Source organism: Crinia signifera, chromosome 4, assembly GCF_055691185.1.
Source record: "Crinia signifera chromosome 4, ASM5569118v1, whole genome shotgun sequence".
In the NCBI taxonomy this organism is placed as follows: Eukaryota; Metazoa; Chordata; class Amphibia; order Anura; family Myobatrachidae; genus Crinia; species Crinia signifera.
The window spans coordinates 123,396,462-123,413,640 of record NC_139220.1 but is presented as its reverse complement, the minus strand read 5'-3'; the positions used below and the strand labels follow the sequence as shown (position 1 = coordinate 123,413,640).

At 42.5% G+C, this 17,179-nt stretch overlaps 1 protein-coding gene across 2 annotated transcripts in view; it reads left to right on the top strand.

The window, feature by feature from the left end:
- The window catches only part of CEP290 (centrosomal protein 290), a 221,073-nt gene that overhangs the window by 11,766 nt on the left and 192,128 nt on the right, over positions 1-17,179 (top strand). For both annotated transcript variants that reach the window (XM_083182358.1, XM_083182357.1), the window contains exons 3-7: positions 5,444-5,521; positions 8,084-8,153; positions 10,477-10,523; positions 13,080-13,223; positions 16,455-16,508. In XM_083182358.1, coding sequence (XP_083038484.1) covers positions 5,444-5,521; positions 8,084-8,153; positions 10,477-10,523; positions 13,080-13,223; positions 16,455-16,508 — 393 coding nt within the window. The remainder of the gene's footprint in view (positions 1-5,443; positions 5,522-8,083; positions 8,154-10,476; positions 10,524-13,079; positions 13,224-16,454; positions 16,509-17,179) is intronic.

Here is a 17,179-nt window from a genome sequence, read left to right as displayed (position 1 = left end):
TTCGGGGGAGAGCATCTAACAGGCGGGAAGAGGAAAGTTCCCAGCCAGTAAAGGAAGGGCCCCCAGAAGCCGTTTCGGGCTTTTGCTAAGAAACATGTGTCCAAAGGAGAGGGTAAGTCCTCTGCATGAAGGGGCGGAGACTCCCCGTTCTGGCCTCAGAGTGGGGGATCGCCTCATGCAGTTTCGGGACAGATGGAAAAATTCCACCATGGATCCTTGGGTTTATTCCATTGTTTCTTTCAGACCCATTCTAAATTTAAAGTCTTTAAACCTGCATCTGTGTGTGGACCATTTTCGCATGGAATCTCTACGTTCAGTGCTATTAAGCATAGAGCCGGGAGAATTTAGTCTATCTGCATGTGCCTATCTGCAAGGAACATCAGTCCTTACTATGTTTTGCAATAGGACTGCATTTACAGTTACAGGCTCTGCCTTTCGGTCTGGCCATGGCACCGAGGGTCTTTATAAAAGTGATGGCTGTCATGGCAGCAAACCTCAGGCTGAAAGGGATAGTAATTATCCCTTCCTTAGACAACCTCTTGTTCAAGGTGGAGTCAGCGGAGAAGCTTCAGGAACATTTGAAAATTGTGACTCAGTCTTTACAAGATATGGGCTGGGTGTTAAACTTTCCTAAGTGTCATTTCATACCCACACAGAGGGGGGGTATTCAAACACAGTCGTGCTCCCGCAGCCATCTACCGACGGGGGAGATGGCTGCGGGGCCCTATTCAATGCTGTCTTCCCCAACAGCATTGAACAGGGTTTCACCGCAGAACGAGCCCGACAGCATAAGCGGTCGGGCTCGTTCTGCCGAGAAAAGCCGGAAGTAGGCGAGCTCCCTGCCGGAGCTCGTCTATTTCCGTCATCAACTCGCGGCCACGCCCCCTTCTCACCGCTCGGCGGCTGGGACATTGAATCCCGACCGCCGAGCTCCAGTCGAGCCAAGCGAGAACGGGACAGGGGCACGGCTGTCGAGCAAGCTCGACAGCCGTGCCCCTGACATTGAATACCCCCCAGAGACTGCAGTTTCTTCCAGAATCGAAGGCAGTGGACATTCGTCAGCTGGTGCTACAGATCCTGTGGTCCCCAAGCCCAACAGTTTCACAGGGAGTGAAACTGTTCGGCAAGATGGTGGCAACCTTTGAGACACTGCAGTTTGCAAGGTTTCACTCGAGGATTTTTCAGTGGGTCATTCTCTTATGTTGGTCAGGGAATGCAAAGACCATGAAACGGGAACGGTTGTTGCTGTCTCACGAGACAAGGGAGTCCCTGATCTGGTGAATGGATCTGGAGACTCTGCAGCTGGGGCGTTCCCTCCGCTTGTGGGATTGGCTGGTTATCACAACTGATGCCAGCCTCAGGAGCTAGGGGGCAGTAGCCCTTCACCTAAGGTTGCAGAGTCTGTGGTCCAAGGAGGAATCCAGGCTGCCAATCAACATATTGGAGCTCTGTTTGGAACATCCTTCTGCAAGCAGAGGATCTTCGGAGGGGATCTTCTGTACGGGTACATTTGGACAATGCCATGGCTGTGGCTTACTTGAATCACCAAGGCGGGACTCGCAGGAAGTCTCGCGGATTTTCAGATGGGCAGAGGTCAATATTCCTGCCCTGTCGGCTGTGTTCATTCCGGGGATCCGGAATGTGGAAACGGATTTCCTCAGCAGGGCAGATCTGCTGGAGGGGGAATGGGCGCTTCATCAGAAAGTTTTTCAGGAGATTGTGGTTCGCTGGGGGATCCCAGAAGTGGATTTGATGGGGTCCATGAACAACTGTCAGGTTCCCAGGTTTTGCTCTCGAACCAGGGACCCGGCCGCTTGGGCAGTGGATGCCATGACCGTTCCATGGCATTTCAACCTGGTCTATGTGTTCCCCTCCCGTTCCCAATGATTCCGTGGGTGCTGAAGAGAGTGAGGTCTCAAAAGGTACAAGCTATTCTGATTGCATCGGACTGGCCCAGGAGGTCCTGGTATTCAGACATACTGAGGTTGTCGATGGACTCTTGGCGTCTACCTCTTCGGCTGGATTTGCTAAGATAAGGACCATTTCTACACCTAGACCTAGCTCGTCTCAATTTGACGGCCTGGCTTATGAAACTTCCCTATTAAAGAAGGGGTTTTCAGATGCAGTTATCCAGACTATGCTAAGGGCTCGCAAGCCTGTTTCAGCTGCAAATTACAATCGGGTCTGGAAGATTTATATCAGGTGGTGTGAACATCAAAGGGTACACACCTCTAGGTCCAATGTGTCTAGACTTTCTTAATGATGGATTTTCGGCCGGGCTGAGCCTGCAGTCCTTAAAGGTGCAGCTTTCGGCATTCTCTATTTTCTTTCAGAAAAGATTAGCCCTGTTACCTGCGTTTCAAACCTTTTTTACAGGGTGTAACGAGACTTAAACCCCCGTATAGGGAGCCTATACGTGCCTTGGGGTTTGTCAGTTTTACAGAATTCTCCTTTTGAACCGTTAAGGTCGGCTGACCTTAAATTTGTTTTGTGGAAACTTGCCTTTTTGTTACCCATTGCTTAGGCTAGGTGTCTTTGGGAGTTGGGAGCCTTGTCCTGCAAGTCTCCATTTTTGATTTTTCATGAAGATAGGGCTGTGCTTCGAACAGTACCTAAGTTTCTACCCAAGGTAGTATTTTGTTTTCATTTGAACCAGGAGATTGTGCTCCCGATGTTTTCTCTCCCTGAAGGGGCTAGGAATAGGGACAAATTAAGAAAATTGGATGTTGATTGTGCCTTGCGAATATACGTGGAAAGAGTAAAGGAGATACGCAAAACTGATTTGCTTTTGGCGCTGTATGATGTGCAGAAGAAAGGGTGGCCTGCTTCTAAGCAGACCATTGCCAGATGGTTAAGGTCAGTGATTGCCTTTGCCTACACCAAGGTAAATAAACCTGTTCCTTCACAGATCAATGCTCATACCACCAGGTAAGTTGCTTCCTCTTGGGCTGTGCGTCATGGGGATACAGCGGAGCAGTTGTGCAGGGCTGCCACTTGATCCTCTGTTCATACCTTTACCAAATTTTACAGATTTCATGAGTTCGCGTTGGAGGATGCCTAATTTAGGCAAGCAGTGATAAAAACTGTAAGCCTGAGCGGACCCTTCCAAAGGACCGGCCTGTGAACGTCCCAAGGATAGCTGTGTCACCAGGATGGATGAAAGAGAAAAGGGGATTTTTGTATGAACTTCCCATTCAAACCCCTTTCTCTGAGTCCATCCTGGTGACACAGCGATCTCTCTCTTACGCTCAGTAAGTATACGTTCATGTTTTGTCATGTTATGGTCAAATTGATTGTGCATATAAGATATTCAGGCATTGTACTGAGTTATGTATCCTAATGTGCTTTATAAGTTGAACTGAAGTATCTTGAGATGCAGAAGGGAGGATCCTGCTTCCAAAGAAGTCAGCATAGGTGCCTTTGCTCCTGCGGACCCTCCTACATCCCAAGGTTAGCTGTGTCACCAGGATGGACTCCTAGAAAGGGGTGCGAACGTTCAGTTCTTACAAAAAGCCCCCTTTTTTATAGCTTGCTTGTGTTTGGTTTGGATGACTTTAAATATTTGAAACTTCTTGAGGGACTGTGTTTTTACGTGTTGGTTGAGTTCTTTGTCAGAAACTGCCATGGATTGTCGGAAAACAACTATGAATTCGACAATCCACGGACGTTTTGGACAAAACAGATCTGACCTTAAAAAAAAGTCAGATTTTACCACCCTAATTGCTCTCATTAATGGATAGGATCTAATCCCATACTTTCAAATGTATTTAGCAGGCTACAGTATGGTACAGTGGGTTCTTGTACCCACTTATCCTTTTTAATATTGATTATTCGAGTGTCAATAAATTTAATTATATTAACTATTAGTAGTCTTATTTGTTCTTGGGTGAACTGGGCTAATTGTGCATGGCAAATATTTTTAATGTAATTTGCTTTGTTTGCAACAGTAACTATTGTTGTTACAAGTAATTATTACTTCATAGGATCATGCTAGGTACACCTTAAACGATTTTTTAAACAATACGGTTAATGATATTTTTGAGCATATTGTCTAGTGTGTATGTAGTGTTTTGTTAATGATGCACGCTCCCACAGGTCATTAACGACCCCCTCTATCTTTTGTACAAGCACTAAAATCCTGACCTATAAGGTAGATCTCTTTCATGAAATCTTAAATATCTTTAGCCCCGTACACGCCAGATGAGAGATTTTAAAAGATGTGTCGTTAATAATGTGCTTTCTGCATAGTGTTACAGGACCCCCAGCCTCCTGTCGTCTGTATATGCAGGGTAATTTTGGCTATGTAGCCAATGACCTGCGTGAGGAGTGGGGCCAGGTGACCTAACGGAACATGATTTATCATTGGAAGTGATTCCTATGATTGTAATTTGGGCTCTTTTTTTCCCCCCCTGTGATTGATTGCTGCAGGTACATCGCCCAGTGTATGGGTGTTTTAAGAATAAAACAGCCAGTATTTACCCTGCACAGAAGCAGAATCAAAAACAAAAATAGCTCGCCAAACTCTAAAACTCCATCTGCCCCACCTGCAGTGCAGCATGGTTTAGTTCATTTGCTAAAAATAGTGCTTTGTGATCAATTCTGGATTTAGGCCCAATGACTTGTGTTATGAATAGTAGAAATTTATTAATTAAAGCAGCCTTTCTATGTTTGCAAATTATTTTGTGTGTTGTGCATGCTAAATGTTGCTAACGAAAGCAGTATTTATTAAATCCTTAGCTGGGATTTTACTAAAGAATCCGACAACAAACCTGTTTCCTAAGTTGTGGGTTGTGTTATTTTGTTCTAATGTCATGCTGCATTAGAAAGATGTATTTATATACATATATACATATATACACGATGTGTCCACGTACATCTTGGTTTTACTGCACCATGTATGGCACAATATGGCACACCTTGGACTCTGCAAAAGTCACGCTTTGTGATTTTTCAAAAAATTGCTTCTCTAATCTATTACTTTATACAAGTTCTACTGCTTCAGAAATTTTTTAGACTGTATTTACTTGCTACATTTGGAAAAACAGCTAAGCCGTGTTTTACATGTTGTGACAAATTGAGAAAAAAAGCCACGATGTGTGTGTGTGTGTGTGTGTGTGTGTGTGTATATAGATATATAGATAGATAGATATATAGATTTTTTTTTTTTCGTTCAAATCCAACTTTTCTAATGTTATACTAGTAAGATGTTGTATGGTTTGTATGTATATACCTGACTATACAGTACCTGATGTACCAATTATATATAGTGTGTTATATTTCTATGATATAGATTTTAGAAATTCTAAAAAAACAACAGGATTATTTTTAATAATGTTAAATCACTTTAAAGTTGGGAAGAGATGTTGCATGAGATACGGCGTGTTTTCCATGTGAACATATTGTCAACAAATATATTTCATTAAAACATTTTGGACTTTTACAGGTTACTAGTGCAGATTTAAAAGGAGAGCCCAATGAAAATCTGGTACAGCTTTTTCGAATTACACAGTCTTTAATGAAGGTTTGCATAATCTTATGATTATATTGTCTCAAGTAATAAAAATAAACCTTTTTGTGATTTTAAGATTTGAATTTCCCAATGGTTTGGTATTTCTATGTAATCAGCCCCCCAAAAAATGGTAGTTTTTTTTTCTCAGGAAAATTGTTCCGTTTTCAGGGAAACCGCATAGGATCCAGAATAATTCCAGGAACTATGCAGCCCCGATTATGATAACATGGCACTTAGCTTTTTTTCAACAGGTCCTGGGGAAAAAAAACATTTCAACAGGTCCTGGGAAAAAAAACATTAAGTGCAGGCATCAGATTTTCTTAGTGGTAAAGGCTAATTGGAAAGCTTCGGGAGATCAATTCGCCTTCAGAAAATTACCTCTGGCAATTGAATCCCCCCTCTGTCAGCTATTAAGTTTTAAATTACTAAATATTAACACCAAGATGATTTGTTTATTAAATGGAATTTTATTTAAAATTGTAAAAATACAGTATGTAACATAAGTACAATAACATGATAGAAGGTTGTAGAACATATGTCCTGGCCAGTTGTTTGAGCTGCATCTGTTCCCGCTAGGCTGTTTTAGTGGGGCGCTGCACCCTGCCCAATTTTTAAAGGGCAAAATGCGCCCTGCCCCTCTCGCAGTGCCCCGCTAAAACAGCCTCACGGGGAAGCCCAGCGTCGCCGCAGCACAGTGGCTTCGGAGGGGCCGGGCCCGCCCCCTTTCATGACGTCGGCGGCCCGGGCACGCCCCCCTTCATGAAGGTGGTGGTGCGGGCACACCCCCAGCTGTGACGTCGGTGTGAAATCAAATGGCAAAAAGTGGTAGCACTGTGTTTTTTTAATTTTTTTATTAAATACAGTACATATCATAAAATAAAGTTTCAGATCTTTTATATACTTTTAAGTAAGACTTTTTTTACATTTTAAACATGACTTATTTTTTAAAACATATAGGGCGTTGTTATCCAATTACCTACATTAATCAGTATTTGGTAATTGCTTTACTGTGAGACGCATTTTATCAGGGTTTTGTTTCACATTCAGGTCTCACTGAAGCTGTGTAATTTTTTTCTAAGATCACTGCTAAGTGTCTCTTTACAGACTATGGAGAAAATGTAATAGCCAGCGAGCTGCACTATTCTGGCGAGTCTGCCTAATGTTTAAAAATGCCAATCAAAAGCAAAGCTGGTTGTGTGTTGCCTTTTTTTTTTAATTCATGCTTTTAAAAAAAAAAACATTGGGCAGTCTACCTAAAATAGCATCAATACCGAAGCTTGCAGCTAACCACACACGCACGTACGCACACACGCACGTGCGTGCACACACACACACAATATCCCACTCTTGCGCTAGTTAGTTAAACAGGCTGCCTGATGACCTTCAAATCCCGTGTTGGTGGGGATCAACACAACAGATATGTACAACACTGAAGGACTGGCACCAGTGAGGTAGTCACAACCTTGTAATTTGTTAGCCTATTGTTTCTGAACAGACCCTATGTACTCTAGTTGTCTAATGCTGTGTACACACGGTGAGATTTGACATTAGATTTTGACTATATAGTCAAAATTGTATGCAGATCCCACAGGTTTTTTACCTTGCGATCCCGATGTGCACTTCCGTGACAGTACAAATTGAAACCCAGATAGACAGGGCAGCAATGACTATATAGGGCAAATCGAGTGTAGATTGTATGAATTGTATGTTAATAGTAGAGAGTTAGGAAAGATTGCATAGATCTCACAGTGTGTACACAGCATTGGAGAAAACTCATCACAAACCAATTTCATCTGCATTTATACCAAACTAAGGGGTTTATTCTAGTTCATTCTTTCTGACAAAATCCTTCTTAGTCGGACAAAACCATGTGCACTGCAGGGGGGCAGATGTAACATGTGCAGAGAGAATTAGATTTGGGTGAGTTATTTTGTTTCTGTGCAGGGAAAATACTGACTGCATGATTTTACACTTCAATATAGATCTCACTTTGAAGAAAAACCCCACCCAAATCTAATTCTCTCTGCACAAGTTACATCTGCCCCACCCGCAGTGCACATGGTTTTGTCCATCTAAGAAGGATTTTGTCAGAAAGAATGGACTAGAATAACCCCCTAAATTATGTGCATGTGTGTACTTTAGGTATTTTCTTTCACAGTATAATTTTAACTGGAATATATAATGACATGCACTTCTGATTAATATTGCTACTTAGTTCTTCAAGGCTACTAATATATTCATTGTTAATGTTCATTTTATAACACCTCCTTATTCCATTGCTTTTTACAATTTAGAATTAGTGTAGTTTATTTTTATTTTTTTACTGATGATTAATGCATTTACATTATGCTTTAAAATTACATTGAACTAAAGTCAGCAGTGTTTGTGTTTATTTCTAAAATTCTTGTTAGTTCTCTAAAATCCCTAAATGTATTTATGTATTTACTGTACAATGTTAAAATTGGAAATTGTCCTGCTTGGCTCAGATAAATCTGGCCTTGACTGCATGTGAAAGTTTTCACCTAGTATAACAGGAAATCCGAATTAAAATGTTCTCCTAATCCTGTTCTTCAGATAAAATCTCACGAGGTAGAGCTTGTCTTAGAAGAAGCAGAGAAAGCTGGAGAAGAGCAAGCCAAAACTGGTAAATGTTAATGTAATGCCACTTTAGGTATGCAAAAAGATGACTGTATATAGGGGGTGATTCAACATCATTCTGTCCCCAGCATATTGGCACCAGAGACTGATGATGCGGCTCTGGGCATGCGTATGGGCGATAATAAGCATGTGCAGGGCCGCTGTGCAAACGCCTTTCGGGGACTGTAACAGTCCCTGAGGTGTTCGCATGGGTAGGAGAGGGGGCAGGCAGGGGCTGGAGCAGGGGAATGCCCAGTGTTTTATGGGAATCCCGATGGAAATTATGGGCGTTCTCCCCGGGAACGCAGGGGGGTTGATGCCTGTCGGAGGCTGGCGGCTGACATCACATGATGTCAGCGTCCGCCCCCTCTTTGGTGGACTCTGACGGAAATAAGCCAGTTTTTAGACTGACCTTTTTCTCCGAAGGGGAGAGAAATCATTAGATGATCGGTGACCATTGAATGATTTTTCTCCCCTTCAGCCACATGCGAGGGGATGTGTTTTCGGTGCAGTCTGATGAAGGGGAAACTCTCCCTGAAACATTGAAGTGTTTGCTTTTTCAATACACGTTTTGCTTTGCTAAAAAATTCTTCGAGTGCCGCCTGATTATTAATTAATAAATATAGATAGTGGGGGCCTTGAGAGAGGTCTGGAGGCAGACCGAAACATTAGCCCACTGTCCTGCACATTACACTTTAACAATATTGATATGTTGGAATAAATCTGTTTTTCAAGCAGAAGACCAGTGAGTGTCTTCTTATACTGGAACTTCAGGGATACCTGAGCTGACACCCCGCCAATTGATTCCGGTCGGAGGCGAGTGTGATCTATAGGAACTAAACATGAGAACTTAAACTAATATGGACATCCAATATATCATCTTCTAAGGCAGTGGTAGCCAACTCCAGGCCTCAGGAGCTACCAACAGTTCTCATTTTCCAGACAACCTAGCTGCTGTACAGGTGCACTCATTGCTCAGTAATAGATTTTAAAAGATGCACATATGGAGATTACTTCACTTGTGACTCTGTGAGGAGATCTGGAAAACATTAACTGTTAGTAGCTCTCGAGGACTGGAGTTGGCTACCCCAGTTCTAAGGAGTCAGTCTAGCACAGGTACAGACAAAGGTGGAGGGAGACCCTCTTTCCCCTATGGGGAGGGGTGGGGTGTATTCAATGTTTCATTCTGACCGTCCGAACGTTCCCAAAAGTGAAATCACGGACCATTCAACCGTCTGTATTCAATGTTCCGACTGTCCTAAGCGTTCCAACAGTCTGAATACATGTGGATTGTTAAAAATGTCGACCATGCAAAGTCTAATCTGACATGCTTCAATGCAGTCAGAAATGGCCACATTGAACAGGGGTTTAGTATGATTTCCCAACATTCAAAAAGTCTAGTTTTTGCGGGGGGTGACTGTCTACATAGGTTGACATGGACACCTATAAGTGTACATCAGACCTTTGCATAGCTTGCTGCTTCAATCTAACTCTATGCGCACTTGGGTCTAGAAGTAAGAACAACAGTGATTCAAAGAAAAAATAATGAAAAGCTCATGTTGAAATTTTAAATGTCGGCTATTTGACTGTCAGCATTTTTTACCATGTCGCCATAATGAATGTTGGCATTTTGACTGTCTGCCAATGGTTGTCGATATTTTGGTTATTGGTAACTTGACTGCATCCCTTGAATAGATGCAGATACAGATGGAGCAGCCATCATTCAGTTTGCACACCAGCGATGCATTCCTGGCGGCCAACGCTCCAGCGAACGTGAACGCGTGAGTGTATCATATGCTCACGCATTCATTGCTGCAAATTGGGCACACAATCATCACAGATGCATGTGCGCCACAATCGCCGGCGCTCCTTTGGGAATGGTGTGCCGAGAACCGGCTGGATGACTCCATCTGTATAGTTAACCATATCAGCCACAGCCGGCCGATATTGCCCATACTAACTGTACCCATTGAAAATGCAGGTCATTTGGCTATATTGCCAAATTGTCCTGGAAGTTCAGTAGATATCAATCATCATTAACGGCGTGCGGGAACGAGCATTGTTAATGCTATTGAGTGTCCACACTAGACGATAATGTGAACAATATCGCTCAGAAGCCCCTTTCTGAGCACTATTGTTAACAATATTGTCTAGGGGTTGAATGGGGTTTAAGAGAGTGTGTGGGGGGGGATCCATTGCAACACCAGGCAAACGACAGGTCCATAGGATTAGTATTTGCAGTGTATTGTCAGTGCTTTATTTCTCGTTCACTTGCTTTTTCATTGATTTTGTTTTTCCAGTCTTACTATCTTAACACTTCTTTTTAACAGAAAACCAATTAAGAAATAAAATTAAGCAGCTGGAAAATGAAACTGAGGTATGAACTTTCTGTGTTTTTAAATAAAATTGCCCAATGCTGTTATCGCCATTTGAACATTTTTACAAATATTACATTCATATTAAACATAACCGCTTAAAGATAAGCAGCAACATTGCAATTCATGTACATGAGCAATGTTCTCAACTCTAGTACCACCATCATTAATCATGCACAGGTTAGCAGATCTGTTTTGCTGGGTCAGTAATTATACAGTACTACCTGCTTTCACAGACAGAAATCCTCAAAACATGATCTACAATTGATGGTTTTCTGAACCAGGTTACTAAAGGAATAAGTTTAAGTAGTGGCAACTATTAAGCTTATCTGCAACATTCATTGATGGTACACTCGAAGAGTCTGTAGGACGGATGTATACAGACATAGTAATAGCGCATAAATGTATATTAAGGTTGATTTGTGCACAGAAACACTGCACACTGGTGAGAACAGGGTCTAATCTGTGTTTAAACCGTATTAAAAAAAAACAGGTCATACCTGGGATTGTAGTGGGAAAAGTGTATGTTAGGACTCCTGCTTAAAGCCTACTTATAAATTGCATGCAATTTACACTATTAAAAAGGTATCGTAATAGACAACATATAGCTAAACATAGCTTGCATGTATAGTTTACTTTATAATTGCATTTTTACATATGAGCATTTAGTGGTCCATCTTTAGTGAAACTGAATGTGAGTCATATAGGGGCAGATTTATTAAGCTTAGAGAAGAGATAAACTGGAGATAAAGCGGAGAAAAGGAAAAAGGAGATAAAGCACCAGCCTGGAGATAAAGCGGAGAAAAGGTAAAAGGAGATAAAGCACCAGCCAATCAGCTGTGTTTGAAAAAGACAGTTAGGAGTTGATTGGCTGGTGCTTTATCTCCTTTTACCTTTTCTCCGCTTTATCTCCAGTTTATCTCTTCTCCAAGCTTAATAAATCTGCCCCTTAATGAGAAAAACAATAATAGCTTATATACTGGCAAGAGGAGCATTCTCATTGTGCTTCTGAGACTATTTATGTGACGTCATCTACTGCACACTTAAGGCCCCCATACATTAGTCCGACTTGTCCTAAGGACAAGTTGGACCTGATTTCATCCTGCAGCTCCCCGGGAGGGGGACACACGATTAGGCACTTGATGTGCCAAGGTTTGCATATGATAAATCGCATGGATTTATCATATGCGGTCCCCGGGGAGCTGCAGGAGGAGGGAGCAATGCGGGGGGGTCATCAGCGGGCGGGGGATGCTGGCTATAGAGAGCCGAGCAGGGGGAGGCTGCATAGGGAGCCGGGCAGTAGGAGGGTGACAGCGGGAGCAGCGCGCTGGGCAGGGAGGATGACGCTGGCTGCCGGGCAGCGGCGGGAGCCGGGAGGAACACAGATAACTTGAAAAAAAAAAAAGCCCATACAGAATGACTAGCAAGCCATTGATTGGCTGAGACCTCTCTTAGCCAATCGCTGATTGGCTGAGAGAGGTCTCAGCCAATCAATGGCTTGCTAGTCATCTGTATGGGCTTTTTTTTTTTTTTTCAAGTTAGTGTGTTCCTCCCGGCTCCCGCCGCTGCCCAGCAGCCAGCGTCATCCTCCCTGCCCAGCGTGCTGCTCCCGCTGTCACCCTCCTCCTGCCCGGCTCCCTATGCAGCCTCCCCCTGCTCGGCTCTCTATAGCCGGCATCCTCCGCCCACTGTCATCCCCCGCACGGCTCCGGGCTGCACATAAGATTTAGCAAATCTTATGTGCAGCCCGTCCGACCTCCCGACCCGATGCGCACGGGACCGCGCATCGGATCGGACGGGGTGTCTGCACGTGCGATTTGGGCCGATTTCACGGCCCGATTCATCCGAATCAGGTGAAATCATGCCCAAATCGCATAGTGTATGGGGGCCTTTAGTGGATCAGTGCCATATGGAGTTCTGTCCATCCTGACAGCTATATGCATAAAGCCTATGGCATTCAAGATTAAGGGGGTATTCAATCCCAGCTGCACTTTTCACGCATCTTTAGGGTGAATTTTGACTCGCCGTATTCAATCCCTATGCTGATTTTTTTTTTTTTTTTTTCACCTGGGCAAAAAATCCAACATTGATGAGAACTGCTTAAATCTGTGAAATTACCACAAAATTCTTTGGCTTTAGGCTTTGGTGAATTCACAGGCCGATTTGCCTCCCCCAAAACGTGAAAATATTCTAAAAAAATTATCAAAAATGCCCATGATTGAATACTGATATGATTCCAAAAGTCTGGAACGTTCTGACTCAAACATTGAATACCCACCATAGCCTTTTATTATGTACGATTTATGTTTCCAACTCTAAATTTGTGTTGGTTTGCTGCACTTTTTAATGCCCACTAGAAACTGTAGTTTTCTTTAGCTGTGTAATTTCTCCAAGTTCACAAAAAGTGAATCTGTAAACTTGTCACACAATATTCCAGTTAATTCTTTCTAAAGCAAAATGTTTTGTTTTGTTTTTTTTTCCCAGTCCTTTCTTCTGCTTGCCACGTTTTTCTTTTAAATGATGATCTATGCTCTCCCATGGTGTTTTATTTAATGCAGATGGCACAGCTGTCTTCTGGAACCAGAGATTCACGTGTTTTGCGGGAAGAAATTCGTCAGCTAGAGGAACAGCTGGGCCAGCGAGAGCGTGAACTGAAAGACATGAGAAAGGAGCTGGAAAAAGAGAAACAAGTTAATGAAAAAGTGAGTGGTTTTTGTGATGCCTAACATTCATGTTCATAGCCTTCAGTTCTATGCATTAGTGACTCTGCAGTGGGGAGCTTCACCTTGCAAATGCGGTGTCAATCCCGGGACTGACACATGTCCAAATCCCCATGTGCGCCCCGGATTTGCAATATGAAAGGGGTACTGTGCATAAGGGACTAATTTAACCAAACCAAACTCTAAATAAATGTTTACTATAAGAATACATTTAAGGAAAACTTTATGGGATTGCTTCAACTACATACCTTTTTACTTAAATTATTTGTATTTTATTTTTGTAACGTCTTTTAATTTAAAATTGTCTCTTTCCGTCATCTATGGAGAGGAAACCCTGTGTGCCCTAACAAATATAACATATACTGTAGATGGGGGCGTGGCTCGGCTGGCAAGGGGAGCGGACATACTTCTCTCCAGCTCATATACCCTTGCAACTTTTGGGGCTCGAATCCTGCAGCCTCGGTGCGCCAGTCAGTGCTTGGACGCTGGCTGCACCGTCTGGCAGATTCTGCCCCTTTTTCTCTGGCTAAAGCCCACATATGCTGGAGAAGCCGTGGCCTCTAGTAGAGCCATCCCCGCTAGCCTCATCCTCTGTTGGATGGTGGTGGAAGCCCTTTTTCTGCCTGTTTGCGGGTCCCCTTAGCTGTCGCTGACCTTCACTGTCTTGTACTACTGCTGGGCCCCCACTGGACCTGGTTGGATGAGGCCAGTCCAGAGGCTCCCTGGATTAGGAAGCTGCAGCCCCGGGCCAGTCGGCCATCTTGGATTCTCCTGAAGGCAGAGCGTGAATCCTCAAAGACACTGCTCACAAAATTGATTACTTTCCCTGACTCCACCTGTCTCCTGTGAGCCCCCAGCATAAACTGAATGAACTACAGCCCAGTTCTAGATGGTTGCTGCTGGTGCAGAGTCCCTAGAGCAGGTATTGTCTTTCAGTACACCCAGGGTATTTCCTATCTCCCTCACTGCCCTACATCTTGCTGTGATCTGGAATACTTCTATAAATATCATTGCCTTGTGATACTTGATTGCATTGCTTGGAGATGGCCCTCTTTGCTTGCCGATGCCGTCCTAGCCACTTTTTAGGGGGAATGTGTCAGTGTTGACCTTGTTTTGTTGATTTAGCTTGTCCTTTAACTTTGTTGTCATCTGCTACCTGTTCCATGGTGAAAGGCAGGTAAGGCTCTCAAATGGAAGGGCGAAAGTCCTAGTAGGAGTAGGAGCAGGAGCCCCTATGCCCTCCCCTATGTGGCAGTTTCTGTTACTCCAGGGAATTGTTCCCGCAGTGAATACATCAGTCCCCTCCACCTCTAGCCTATTTCAGTTTTCGGACTCTCCTCCTCAGGGCACCCAATCCCTGGATCCATCTCCTGCTTTAGAATCAGGGGGTATTTCGCAGATTCTGCAAGTTCTAAATTCCATGCCAGCAAAGCAAGATTTTGAACAGTTGGAAAGTAGGATTCGTGATACTGTCCACTCTGAAATTGCCTTGGTTCAGTCTGAGGTCTTGCAAATCGGCAATTGGCTATCTTATATAGAGGAGTTTACCTCAGACTCTGCTGCTGCTCATAACTCTCTCTGAGCTGCGTTCCTCCGACAGTTGGTTGACTCCCAACAACTTCAAGATTGCCTTGACGACCTGGACAACAGGGGGCTTCATAATAATTTATGGATTAGGGGGAACTCTGAGGATATTCCACCACAACTCCTGGGGCAAGATCCTGATTCTCCTATTTAATTTTGTAGAGTCCACTATGCGTTGAGACTCAAAAGTGCTCCTGCTGTCCGAGGGATGTGATCTGCTGCCTGCACTATTCCTCATTGAATGAGGATATTGAATTCCAAGAATGAGGATATCCTCTGTAAGGTTGGTCAGGGGGACTTCGTTGTAAGTGGCAATCAACATAGTCGGATTTTTCAGGCTCTGTCATGGACAAAAATGTAGAGCCCTCTGGCCACTGACTTTTGAGTTTCCCTTTAGCTTACAATTTTCCTCAATGGAATGTTACATGCCTTCAAAGACTCCACTGACCTTACGGCTTTCTGCTTGACCTTGGATGTCCCTCCAGTTCCCCTTCTGGATTGGCAGGAACCCTTGTTGCATCCACAAGAACTCTCTCATCCTAATAATGACTGGCATCTGGTGCAGCATAACCCTAAGCCACCTATGGAACCAGGTGTGTCCAGCATCTCCGTTCCAAAGTGATGGATCTCCCCTGGTCCTTCTACATCGATTCTCTTCTCACGGGAGATCTCTACGTGCCTTTATTGATGATGTTTTGTTTTGTTTTTCATCTGACATTGCTCATCTGCTTTCTTCCATTGATACGTTTACCTCATTTATATTTACCTTAATACATTTATTTGCTATTATTTTTTTTTTAATGATCAGTGCTTTCTTTTATTTTTAACATTTTCTGTTGGTTGTGTGTTTTAACGTGCATTTACCATTTGCTGTTTACTGTTTTATATTCTACTGGTTTTTGCTAGTTTTTTTTTTTTTTTTTCTTATTCCACTTATGCGATTTGTACTAGACAGGATTGTATGGATTTTGTCGATTTTATTATGCACAATGCTTCATGATTCATTTGTCACATTTGTTCCATGTTTTCTTGTTTGCTGTCTGCATTGCCATATGTTGTATTTTGTATATTTTCAAAATTCAATAAATATATATTACAAAAAAAAAATACTGTAGGTCAGGGAACTTTTTTACCTTTTACCCTAGGAATTTAATTATTACCCCTAGGAATTAAATTATATCCCCATTTTAGGGAATTTACCCATTTTCCCTGACCACTGCTGTAGATAAAGGACTTAGATTAGTTTACAGTGACAACAAGCAAAAGGTGGTGGAGGTCACCTACAGTAGACACTGGTTGTTAGGCTAGTATTTCTTGGCCAATAAATATACCAAGAACCTCGATATTGCTTTTTTAGATTGCAGAGATTATAATGAAGTGTGCATCAGCTCTATTTTAGTATTTATAGAACTAGATGTCCCAGTATGATCGCACTTCTCACTCTATGTGCAATTAGGGTGTGCAGTCCAAAAGCCCCCCCCCCCCCCCCATATACTCACTCTAAAATATAAAACCATATATTTAAGATTTTCATACAAGTAATGCAGTACATTTATCATTAAAACTTCTGCATTATGTTGTTGAATTGCTGTCATATTATTGTGGTGTTTACAATGTATTTTATTTTAGCTTGCACTTCGAAATGAGGAGGCTGATAACGAAAACAGCAAGCTAAGACGCGAGGTTGGTTTTTTAATTTTTTTTTTATGTTTAGGATTTATTTTCATATTAAGCAGGTACTTGAGCAAGGTAATAAAAATATTAATGTCTGAAAAGCGATAAGGGGACTAGATTGTTGGTTTTGCATTTTGATAAGTAACAATAATAGTTTTTTGCGGAAATGTATGTCAAAATAACTATATATACTAAATAACTAAATCTGTATACTGCAAATCTCAGTATAGAAATTAAATACTTTAAAATTACTTGTTTATTTTTGATCTTTTGCTAGCAGAGCTGTTAGTGTTTTGTACATCTGCACTGCAGCAGATGAAGTATGTAATGCTGGGCATAAACTATACAATTATCTGGCAGATTTGCCCAATATTGGTGGATCACCCAGATAATTCTGCAGTGTATATGCGCAACTGATCTGAAATCTTGTTCTTGTAATGCCAATTTTGATTGACGGGCATCTTCTGTGTTTTATTCCCTGGGACGGAACAAGGAAATGTCTCCTCTCCAGGAGACTACCCTAGCTCTCTCGCACAGTTTGCACATGATATCTGCAGGTTCTGAGGCTGTTAGGTAAAATGTTTGTTGATCTGACCACGTCAATATATTAGGAATAGCTGATCTAAAGCCAAATACCTAATTTATATTGTTATAGAGGAAATATGTTAGATGTGTTACAC